Genomic DNA, 12,073 nt, shown 5'->3' on the forward strand with positions numbered 1-12,073 from the left:
GAAAATACAGACTAAAGTGAAAATGGCCAACTATTTGTTCGTTTTCAGAGTAATTTTAGTAAGCTCTCTTCCTGGTATTTTTTGTTGATGTTTCACAATATTGGATCTCCTTCTTCTTCCTTTTTCTATATGCAAAACGGAGAAATTTCATGTGATGCTGTATAGTCCTGTATTTTCAAAAAGTACTGCATGGCCTACTCCATAGGATGATCCTAACCCTCTGATCTGCACACATTATGGGAACCTCTATAGATTGGAGGCTTTGGATCAACCTAGGAAAATGATTTTTGGGGCACAACCTATTTATGTTGCGGCCCAACAAATGGACTGTTTGATTCATCCTATGGATTGGGCTGTATATTAGTTTTTAAAAAACAGTAGTCTATAAAAAAAAGGATTTCCCTTTTGCTTGTAGTCCTCTTAATTATAATAATAATATTGTAAATTTGATTCACATGCTTTATAACCATACATGTTAGATGGTTTAAAAATAATAATAATCAAAACTCCCAATAAACATGGTACACGAGTTTGATGATAAGGATTGTTGATCTGACCTAGCAGTGCAAAGAAGAGATTACTTGCAGATATTAAAAAATAGGTGTCTTTTTCATCACCCTCAATCTAGGGCTAGAATCTTATGATAAGGATGCGATCAACGGCAATTAATGGGTGACCAGATTCACGGACCTACCACCTACCGTTTACGTCACACTAAGGGACCAGATTAGAAGAATTTTTTTTCCTAATTATAAAATTGATTATATATTCTTTATTTTTTTTTTCAATGAAAACTGCAAACCAACAAGAACCTGGAATTTTATTTTGCATCGAATATTTTTTCCATAATTTTCATTTCCCTCGATCCAAGCACCGCCTAACTCCCTAAGTCTATTTTGTATATTATATATCCATTCGATTATTAAAAACATTAAACAAATTATATAGGGGAATTTGGCGGAAATGGATTTTGTAGCTGACTTGTGCATGAGAGAACAGCCACACAAGCTGATTTTTCAGTAGATTTTGTCGTATTCATTTAGGGCCCGTTTGGATACTTCCCATTCTGTAATTGGATTTGGAATTGAGTTTTGAATACAAATTGAATAGATCAAGCAGCTCATGTAGAGGGAGACAGAGAGGGAAGGTGGTACTACCTAGTGGAAGGGAGAGGTTGAGGAGCAACGAGGGTGAAGGAAGCTGCCACATCTGTGGATTTCCAATTTCTTATTTCCACAGTAAACTTAGAAATCTGATTTTTTCACTGTCAGCTGCTGAATTAGAAATCCAAGAATTTGACCCGATCCAAATTACAATGCAAAAAAGGCTGCAAATGTGAGAAATCCAAATCAAAGTCTTCTCGGCATCCAAACGGGCCCTTAATTCATCTGAGGTGGCTGTTCTCTCATGCAAAAGTCAGCCGCGAAATCCCATCTGGGCAATCCCATATAATGAAAGTTGCTTTAGTCTTGGATTTTTAAATGAACATGCCATCGTTTTCTTCAACAAAAAACATTTGCAATTGATATCCGCACCGCCTTATGTTTTTTTTTAGTCTGGTGTGTGCAAAAGCAAGTCTAAAGATCATTCAAGCCCCCAATTTATTTCAATGATAACAAAATAAATCATTATAATTAGTAATTAGGTAACTACGTACATTAATCTCTATCAACACTACAAAATCTTTAAAGCCAACGAAAATGAAATAAATTGAAAAACTGCGGTTAAAACCTTTAAATATGTAAATCACATTTTGTGTATGAAATAATTTAATATAACAAAAAGGTTTAGTTGAAAAAGCAATTAATTATCTTATAAATGTAAATTTTTTTATGGAGATGATATTTCCACCCCCTCTACAGTACGCATTCGCCCCGCTTTATAACGTTGAATTGTGGGCAACTTTAATGTTTTTTGACATCATATCACGTTAAAAGGGGGGCGAATGCGTACTGCTGGGGGTGGGGGAGGAGATGATTTTAAATGGTTAAGCAAAGTAAATGCCAAGTAAAGTGCGTGTTTGGATGCAAATTTGACCGGGAATGGGGGAGATATTACCTATGAAAGATTGTCTTTTATGCAAAAAAGAAGTGACGCCGTGTGACCAGACATGCAATTATTACACAATTTTCTTTTTCGGTAATCTCTAAGGATTTGGGTGTTACTTTTTGCAAACAAACACACCAAATAATCCAACATGTGGCATCCAGACACGTAAGGGTTTTGCTAGGCAATTTTGTGGAAAGCCATTTTGCAGCTCACTTTGCACTAGAGAACACCCATCTCATGTTAAATTCCAGATTTTCCACTAGTTTCTGGATATTTTCATTAATGTAAAACTTACTTAAATAAGCAATTACAGTTAAACATAGCAAGAGATAAAGATAATGGATGAGATTTGGGAAAGGTTATCCTAATCTATTTTAACTGGCTAATCTAGCTAGTAGATTAATCTCACCAAACTACTCCATACACCAAATCTAGCTGCCTGATTCAACTGGTCAGGTCTTATATTTTCTAACACCTCATATTATTAAATGAATAAGACAAAATCTGCTTAAAAAGTGAGCTTGTGTGGCTGTTCTCTACTGCAAAAGTGAGCCACGAAATGGCTTTCCGCAAAATTGCCTAACAAATATAGATTTCTATATTTGTTATCTAACTAATAGAATCAAGTTTCTATATAGCTATTAAACACCTAATATTTCCTGTATTTACCTCACAAAAATTTAGTCATAAACGCACATATTTTCTGCCTGAATAATGTTCAAGCATGGAGCATGCCATTTTCTTGTTTCTGAGTACTAGTAAAAATGCACGTGCGTTGCATGTGCTATTCATTTAAAATTGTACAGACCACATCATAGGTTGATCTAAACCGTCCATGTGATGGAACACAACATCAATAGGTTGTGCCTGTAAAATCATTTCCGTAGGCTGATCCTACCCCTCCAATCTATAGTGGTTTCCATGATTGTTGTTCCTCTTAAGGTGCCCAGAATTCGTCAATATTTTTACAGGTGTCATGCATTTGTAATATCAACATTTCTGTAATTTGACCCGCACATAGTGAATAAGGAAAAGTAGTTTTCGTCATCGTTAGGGGTGCAACTTGGGTGTCAACCCGACCCAATTCGGGTTGGGTTGGGTCAGGCTGACCCGATTTGATATGGTACCATTTGTTGACCACCTCAACTGAAGCTGGGTTGTTTTGGATTTTGAGAACCAATAATGAGTCGCCAATAATGAGTTTTTAACTCACAATCGATTCTCAAAATCCAAACCAAACAGGGACTAACAATTAACAAAGGAAAATATCATCCGCACTACTATATTTTGATGATCACACTCCTCACTTTATTCAAGTACGGTATGGCCCGCACCATAGGATTATCCAAACCGTTCATTGTGGACTGTGGAGACTATTTCAATGTCGAAAAAGAAAAACACAAATATACAGAACTTCTTTAGATGGAACCCAAATTCGGGTTTCGGGTCGGGGTCGGGTTGCCCGACAGCCCAACCAGACCCAACCCGATTTCCAATTGGGGTTGATTTTTCCCAACCCAACCCAACCCGATTTGCGAAAAAGCTTTACCCGACCCAACCCAAATTCTGGTTGAACCTGACCTGCGTGGGAACATCCAAGTAACAACGACGGTTTGAAATTATATATACTGCTAATGTCCTCACTACCATATTTTATAATGGCACTACTCATCGTATTTTGATTATCGCACTCCTCACTCTATTAAAATGTACGGTATGGCCAATTCCCTGTGTCGGTACTTTTCGTATGTAGATTACGATTTTATCCTGAAATAATTTCTCATAGAGATAGATGTTAGATATCAGCAAAAGGGTTAATGGTAAAAGACTAATGCTGACATGTAAATCCCAGATAAAAAGAAAAGAAATTTCTTTTGGATGGGCCACTTCCTACATATGTTGTGCCTCAAAAATAATTTTCATAGGTTGATCTGAACCCTCCGATCTATAGAGGGTTATAGGTTGATCTAAACCGTCCATGTGATGGAACACAACATCAATCGGTTGTGCCCGTAAAACCATTTTCATAGGTTGATCCTAGTCCTCCAATCGAAACAGGCTGATCCTAGCCCTCCAATCGATAGGGGTTTCCATAATTGTTGTTCCTCTTCAGGTGCCCGGAATCCATCAATATTTTGCAAGTGTCTTGCATGAGTAATATAAATTAGTTCTTTCGTCATTGTCATATGTCTTTGCCTCTTCTTAATAGTTTTTTGCCGTAATTGTCATTGACAGTTACCTTGTGTCGGTACTTTTCGTATGTAGATTCCGATTTTACCCTCAAATAATTTCTCATACAGGTAGATGTTAGATATCAGCAAAGGGCTTAATGGTAAAAGAGTAACGCTTACTGTGAATCAAAAGTGGGACACAAGCAGAAATGACACAAATGCCCTTACATGTGGATACAATTGGAATTATGGCCCTTACATGTGGATACAATTGGAATTATGGCAATGGGGCACAAGCGGAAATAACGGCAAAGGGTGGAACACATTAACCCATCATTTTGCCTTTATATATAGTAATATATATAAGTATAATTAGATATAGTTAGATAGATTGGATTAGATTAGATTAGATTAGATTAGATTAGATTAGATTAGATGTATAAGGGTCTCAATAGGCAATACGAAAGTGAATAATAAGGTTTTTAGTGCCATTTTCAAATTAAGGGAGCAAGAGGGCCCTATGCAAATTCCCATAATTATAATATAAAAGTTTCAATAAACTTGAGATAAAATTCCATGGTAAGGATAATAGATAAATAAATCGTAGCAGCCCTTCAAGAAGGTCAATAATAGTAGTTAATAAGGTTTAGAGTGCCATTATCAAAACAAGGGAGCGAGTGTGGATTCATAATATTCTCTTTCCAAAAAGCTCCAACCACGACCGAGATTTCGGATTTCGGTCAACACAGAAACCGAAACTGCCAATACCCGAAATGGTACCGGATTTCGGCCGAAATTTCTTGTTTATGTAATTTCGTCCAAAATTTCAAGGAATTCAACCCAAGAATCTGATTTTTTAATTATATAGCCATTTTCCCGAAATGTCGGCCGAAATTTCTGCGAAAATAAATAAAATTTTATTTTTTTAATTGTGTACCCGATTTGGGCAGTTTCGGTGAGGGCTGAAACGCATTCCGAAACCGAATTTAAAACCATGTCTATCAGTTCCTTTGAAATGACTATACAGTATACAGTCAAATGGACGATGCATAATCAGATAGCAATGTTCGTACATCTGCCGCATAAAATGATACTGGCACTCCTTGTTTTGATATACTCTCTCTCTCTCCATGTTGTGGCACGTGCCAGATAACATTAAAGGTGTTCTGCGATTGTGTGAGCCTTTTTGGTCCCACCATATATTAATGCCGGTGGCAATGAAGCGTGAGCCACGTGCCATGATCGTGACGTTTGAACTGCCCAATCTGGATGTTTCTATTGCACCTGAATTTGACGACGATTAGGATGGTCATATGCATGCCACGTGGACGGTATTAAATGGGCAGTTACAAAAGAAAACAAAGTATAGGTAAATGCGCCACGTGTCCGACCTTAGTGTCTTAAATTCCAACTGTACCCTTGTACGTTGGGTTTCGCTATTAAGATGGAGATTTTATTTTTATTTTTTGAAAAGAAGATGGAGATTTTATTTTTATATGTCGTTTGTTGTTACAACTTACAAACGACACTTGGTGCCCTAAGTGTATTTATGCAGGGCCCACCTGTGAATGGGCCATCCCCAAAACTATACTGCTGATGTTTTTACAGTCGGATTCAGTCAATCATCATAGAAGGGGCAGCTAAATGAATGGCTTGGATCATTAAATAGGTGGTCCCCACCTGATTTGTTGGTCTGGTTTTCTTCGGTTTACTTACTTGAGAGCAGTGTTTAAAAACCCATTGACACAACAAGGAACTCCCCCGAATTCACAAGGACTTTTCTTGGCTGCATTCCGTGTTGCACCACATCCGCAATCCATGTTTTGCCTTACGGAGCCTGTAAAAACTCATTTGACCCTGCCGAATTATGACCGTGTCAACCGCATTCTTGGCCCTGTCTGCTTCGAGTTTACAAGGATTTTTCTTGGCCGCATTCCTCGTCACATCCACTTTTTAAACACCGCTTGAGAGCAAAGGTTGATTACTGGTTTCCAAGTTAAATGACCAAAATACCCCGATAGAATAATTAAAATATTCACCCGTCCCAGATTGCATTTGGGGGTATCGGTGGCGGCTTTAGTGACGGTGGTATTTGTTTGAAAATTCAGCTCTTAAACATGAGTATTTTCGTCATTATCTGCTTTTTATCGGAGTTCCGTCTTATAAATAATTTCCTTTTTTTTTTTTTCGTTATTTTATTTGCCAAAACGGAGTTCCGTTCTAGAAGTGTTTCTTTCTTCTTCTTTTTAAAATTTTTAATTTTCTTATTTTCTTCAGAGTGGGGATCCCATTAGATGAATGGGTAAAGTTAAAATAGGGTGCGCCCACCTATTATACATTAACACCATAAAGTGTACCTTGCTTCCACAAAAGGGGCCCCACACAATTCTTGACGATGGCCTACCCTTGACCCCCCTCATGGACTTGCTGAATGGCCGTAACTATAGTGGGGCCCACCACCATAGACCCTCTGATTAGCTGTTACAGTAATTGGCCCCCCTCCTTTATGACCTCCTTCTTGGAAGTGATATATCGCTGCCTTTTCTTTCCTGAGCCAGCCCCTCTAATGTATTTATGACTACCCTGTTACACTACAGAGGGGTGGCGCAAGGAAGAAAAAGGGGGCGAATATATCATTTCCCCTTCTTTCAATTCTTGAAGGTGGGCCCACCCGTGCACTTTCAAACTTCATTATCATTCTTTTGTAGATAAGAATATAAGATTAGTCAAAAGCTAATCTTGTACATTTGATAGTCATAGTTGAAATGACTAAAATACCCTTAAATCAACCTGTTAAGTAAATGGGCACATCCACCACTTAAGAGGACATCATAGTCCTTGTGAAGAGACGTTCATGAGAGGGAGAGAGAAACAAGAAGGCCTTCTTGTCAAAGATATTGACTTCAGAGACATTATTGTCAATCTAAAAATACATGAGGACATTTTCGTCCATTAGTTGAATTTTTTTTCTAGCCGTTGTTGTCGGTGACGCTAAAAGAAGGCCTTAATTTCTTGGAGGGGAATAAAAGCAGACTTTATTTTTCTCTTTGTTTTTGGACTCTAATGTTTTGTCCATATTTCGCGGGAGTTCTTATCTAACAGATGGTTTTTTTTAAATCATTTATCTTCTTTTTTTGCTTTAATTTCTCGGAAGGTTCTTCTTGATTAACTGAGATCCATCGTCATAAAAAAAAACCCACATTTATTATAGTTTTTTAATCTTGGATTTTAGTTGCAGTAGGTGCCTGATCTTTGCCGCCAATTTGATTTAAACGATTCTGAGTTTGAAAGTAGAAAACAATTGGGTATTTTAGGTAGATTTCTGTTGGGGAAGTTGGATCTTCCATTGCCTTTTCTTCTTTTTTGTTTCTTTGATTGTGATGGGTATGAAAGGTTTTGATTAGTTAATTCATGGAGGAAAGAAATCTCAATGGTTTTGTATGGTAGGTTTGAGAATTTTGGTTTCTTTTTTTATAATTCAGATGGGTTTTATTTTTATTTTTATTTTGTTTTTATTTAGAGTCAACAGGGTAAGGAATTTTGACTGTTTCGGTTTTCTTTTGTTGAGTTAGGCTTGTGGGTTTTGTTTCTTTAAATTCAATTCTGGTGGCTTTTATTAAAGAGTTTGTGATGGGTTTTTCTTCTTTGTCTTTCCTTATCTGAGTTGGGTTTGTGTGGGGGGTTTCTATTTGACTCAAATAGTAAAGGGGAAGAAATTTTGAGATTTGTTTTCTGGTTAAAGGATGGTTTATTCATGAAGAGAAGCAAACTTAGTGGAATTCCTCTCCATAATCTTGAATTGTTCTTTTAGTTGATATGAATATTTCTAAGATCATGGAAAGAAATGATTTTGGGTGGTTTTAATTGTGAAGTTTATAATGAAATTTTCAGTCCTTGGTCTTTTAATTGACATAGATTTTTTTTGTGTGTTGGACAAATTTGGAGTTGGACAAATTTGGGAAGTGAGGTGAGGGGAGATTTTTAGATAGTGAGTCCAAAAATGACTGTGGAAGGGGGATTTTTGGAGAAGAAAGGTGAGGGGACAAGTGTGTTGGTTGGAATTCGAATCGATGCTAATAGTCGAGAGTTGCTCAACTGGGCACTTGCTAAAATTGCGAAACCAGGTGATCGGGTAGTCGCCGTCCATGTTTTCCGTCCTTCTGGTAATGGGCTCTTCTTTTCTAATTTTTTTATCTAATAGAACTATCAACTTTTGAAGAATTCATTTAATTTAAGCAGTTTTTTCGTTTGAAATTCTGATAGATTTTTACATTCAGATATTTCTTCAGAAGAGAACTTCTACAAGCTCTCTTTGGAAAAGTCATTGGATGGTTATTTGGCAGAGTATGAAAGCTTCTGCAATGTGAAAAAGGTTTGTTCTGCTCAAAATTATTACCCTGTATTTTTCATTAGGTATATGAAATTACCCCAATTTTCATAATAAACCAAAGCAACCCTTGATTACAAATGACAAGTTTGTGAATATATTTGTAATTCTGCATATCTTTCATATCAAAGAATATCAGTTATGTGAAATTACCCCAATTTTCTTAATAAACCAAAGTAATCCTTGATTACAAGTAGCAAGTTTGTGAAGATATTTCATAATTCTGAGTATCTTTCATATCAAAGAATACACAAAAATCAGGACTATTTTGTAAAATTTAAATCAGGATTCCATGTCCTTTTGTCTTAGAAACACGGCTAGTCACTTCTAAAGTTGGAAGAGTATTTCACAAATCCGTTCTGATATTTTGTCCTTGGAATTTAGGTGGATCTCGTTGGTCAGATATCTCAGGGTAATTCTGTCAGAAAAGTTCTGGTTAGAGAGGCAAAAATTTGTGCTGCCACAACAGTAGTTGTAGGAATAAGCAAGCACAATGCTCTTGGGTAGGTATTGAAAAGTCTGATTTTAACAGAATTTTGCATAAGAGTTCCCTCTCTGATTACTCTGAACAGCAATATTTTTCAGGTGTTCGCTTTCTATGGCTAGATATTGTTCCAAGAGGTTACCTCCAACTACTACAGTTCTCGCAGTTCACAACGGAAAAGTCATCTTTCAAAGGGATGGTATAAAACAACAGTCAGGTTTAGTCTTTTTATCTTGCCCATCTGAAATTTTTCTAGATAGCTTGTCAAAGATCTAAAAGTTCTGAGCAAACCCAGTTGCTAGTTTTGTGGATTTCAATAATTTGTGTGTTTTGATATTGATTTATCTAACTTTTAGCATAATATCAAAATTGGTCTTGATCTCATATTGATTTCTTGAATCTGTTTTTGTTTTCTAGGTCAGCAAGGAGATCAAAGAACGAGTCTTCGTAGCTTGTTACATCCGAGCTTCAATACGGATTGCCAATTTCTCATTCCTAGTTGCACAAGAAAGCATGATTTTGGAGCTTCAAAGGTTTCTGATGTGGAGAGCCCTGTCCACGAAATAGTTTGTGACTCTGAAGGTGGTTTTAGAGATTTAAAAGACAATCCAGTTGAACATGATTCACCGCTTGAAGAAAAGGGTGACTTGATAAAGCCCACCACCATGGAGATTGGATCATCTGAGTTAGTTGAGGATGACAATTTCAACCTTGCTCATGAAGAGAAGGTAGACATTAGTTCAAGTTCAATTTCTCTTTTTATAAGAAAGCTGCCAGAATCAAGGCCTGGTTGGCCACTTCTCAGAAGAGCGGCGACATCAAGATCGGAAGCTCTAATCGACAAAAAAGCGAGGAACATGTCAGTAGTCGAATGGGTGATGAGCCTACCGAATAGGTCTCTATACCAGACCCCCGAGCCTCAGAAGGGTTTGGATAGAGTAAAATTTTATACAGTCCTCAAAATTGATTTGGATAAGACAGAGAAGGCTTTGGTGAGAGAAAATTACGATTGCAGTCATGGGAGAACTAGGAGTTGTTCAACTGATTTACTTGAGCTACCTAAGGAGTTGATGAGTCTTCTTGTAACCAATTCCTCTAGTTGTAGATGGTTCAGCCATAAGGAGCTTCAGAGTCTAACAGATCAATTCTCTCCTAGTTAGTCCCTTACCTACATGTTTCTAATGCTTTAACTAGTTTTTATTTACATTTTACTGAGATATTCTAAGTTTTATCCACTTTTCAAACAGAAAACTTGATTGGAAAAGGAGGTTTCGGCAAGGTATACAAGGGGAGTCTTCCCAATGGCCAGCCAGTGGCTGTAAAGATACTGAAATCATCCAAAGATGCATGGAAGGATTTCCTTTTAGAAGTCGATATAATTACTAGCTTGCAGCACAAAAATATTCTTCCTCTGATTGGTGTCTCTGTCAAAGACAATGAACTTATCTCAATTTATCCTTTGTTAGCCAAAGGAAGTCTAGAAGAAAACCTCCACTGTATGCTTCTACGTCATTCTTTGATTTCCATATTAAATGGGTTTTAACCTTTAAGTACTTGACATTGATTTAATCTATAATTCAGGTGAAGGAGATAAATCTGTACTACCTTGGGAGGTGAGATTTAAGGTGGCTGTCGGAATTGCGGAAGCACTAAGTTACTTACACAATGACTGTTCTCGGCTGGTCATTCACAGAGACGTCAAATCTTCAAATGTTCTCCTGTCAGATGAATTTGAACCACAGGTACTTCCTAAACACATTCAGATTGTTTTAATCATATGATTTTTAACATGTGTGCTTGTGTAACAGTTATCTGATTTTGGGCTTGCTATCTGGGCACCAACAACTTCATCATACGTGACAGACAGTGACGTTGTTGGGACTTTTGGGTGTGTTTTTCTTTTCCATAAAAATCACCTTATAAGATAATAATTCATATGTTTTTCTATTTTTTTTTTTTTTTTTGGGTTTCTATTTCTTGAAATCTGAGAGAGATGAACACTTCCACAGCTACCTTGCTCCCGAGTATTTCATGTATGGGAAGGTCAGTGACAAGATCGATGTTTACTCCTATGGTGTGGTTCTACTTGAGCTGTTATCCGGAAGAAAGCCAATCAGCAATGAAAAACCAAAGGGTCAAGAAAGCTTGCTTATGTGGGTAAGGCCCTTCTCTATTACAGTAATAGAACACATTACTGGTTCTAAATTTTCATTGTTAGATTGAATAATCATACAATACTTGACTATCATGAAAAGGCAACACCAATACTAGAGAGTGGGGATCCAACAAATCTACTGGATCCAAATCTGGATGGAGAATTCGACAAGAATCAAATGAAGAGAATGGTTCTGGCCGCATCTCTTTGCATTACAAGAACAGCCCGACTCCGGCCCCGAATTAGCCAGGTAATCCATCTGATTTCATTCTGTCAAGCAGTATGATATCTTCATGGGTTCCTAGTTATAAGACTATAATTGAAAGTTCTCATTAGTTTTATCAGTGTAAATCGCATGTTCATTACCACATTTAATGCCTTATTTTTTTTATTTTTTCTTTGATTCAGATACTGAGGCTTCTGCAAGGAGACGACGATGTTGCAAAGTGGGCAAAGTTTCATGATTGTGTTCCAAAAGAGATGGATAACCAGGATGAAGAAGAATATCCATCCCCCAATGCTCGGTCTCATAATCTAAGCCTTGCATTGCTCGAGGGAGATGATGATACTACATCAGTCAGTAGCATAGAACAAAACACCCACAAGTCATTGGAAGACTACTTGCGAGGACGATGCAGCCGGTCATCTAGCTTTGATTAGTTTTCACTTTTTGCTTGTCTGAAGAAAATTTGAGGCCAATTTGGTGGACCCAATGTGTAACTATAGCTTTGTACAGTGAAAAGTAAATGGTTCTTAGATGTAGTTAATCTGCTTAGGAAGGATGAAAAATTGTCCAGAATCCAAAGCTACATTACTTGCATCATCAA

The 12,073-nt window shown here is 37.1% G+C and overlaps 1 protein-coding gene across 3 annotated transcripts; it reads left to right on the plus strand.

Moving 5' to 3' along the window:
• Positions 1 to 7,278: 7,278 nt before the first annotated feature.
• LOC143886514 (protein kinase STUNTED-like) lies at positions 7,279 to 12,073 on the plus strand. 3 transcript variants are annotated; one of them, XM_077390516.1, is made up of 11 exons: positions 7,279 to 8,383; positions 8,498 to 8,592; positions 8,992 to 9,110; positions 9,193 to 9,308; positions 9,509 to 10,246; positions 10,339 to 10,587; positions 10,673 to 10,833; positions 10,900 to 10,979; positions 11,101 to 11,248; positions 11,347 to 11,496; positions 11,655 to 12,073. In XM_077390516.1, the coding sequence occupies exons 1-11, from the start codon at positions 8,221 to 8,223 to the stop codon at positions 11,904 to 11,906; spliced, it is 2,271 nt and encodes a 756-aa protein (XP_077246631.1). In that variant the 5' UTR covers positions 7,279 to 8,220; the 3' UTR covers positions 11,907 to 12,073. The 3 variants fall into 3 exon arrangements, with proteins under 3 accessions (XP_077246631.1, XP_077246632.1, XP_077246633.1); XM_077390517.1 differs by having other exon boundaries at positions 8,510 to 8,592; XM_077390518.1 differs by lacking the exon at positions 7,279 to 8,383 and having other exon boundaries at positions 8,563 to 8,592; positions 9,180 to 9,308.

The sequence above is a fragment of the Tasmannia lanceolata genome, unplaced genomic scaffold (genome assembly GCF_043159265.1).
Source record: "Tasmannia lanceolata isolate RefF3 unplaced genomic scaffold, GAP_Taslan_0.1 ptg000011l, whole genome shotgun sequence".
Classification (NCBI taxonomy): Eukaryota; Viridiplantae; Streptophyta; class Magnoliopsida; order Canellales; family Winteraceae; genus Tasmannia; species Tasmannia lanceolata.

What these genes read in the sequence shown, in the direction of transcription:
- LOC143886514 (XM_077390516.1), top strand. Translation starts at nt 8,221, where the DNA reads ATGACTGTGGAAGGGGGATTTTTGGAGAAGAAAGGTGAGGGGACAAGT. An exon ending in AACAGATCAATTCTCTCCTA is followed by an intron (nt 10,247 to 10,338) that starts GTTAGTCCCTTA and finishes CTTTTCAAACAG; the next exon opens with AAAACTTGATTGGAAAAGGA. An exon ending in TCCGGCCCCGAATTAGCCAG is followed by an intron (nt 11,497 to 11,654) that starts GTAATCCATCTG and finishes TCTTTGATTCAG; the next exon opens with ATACTGAGGCTTCTGCAAGG.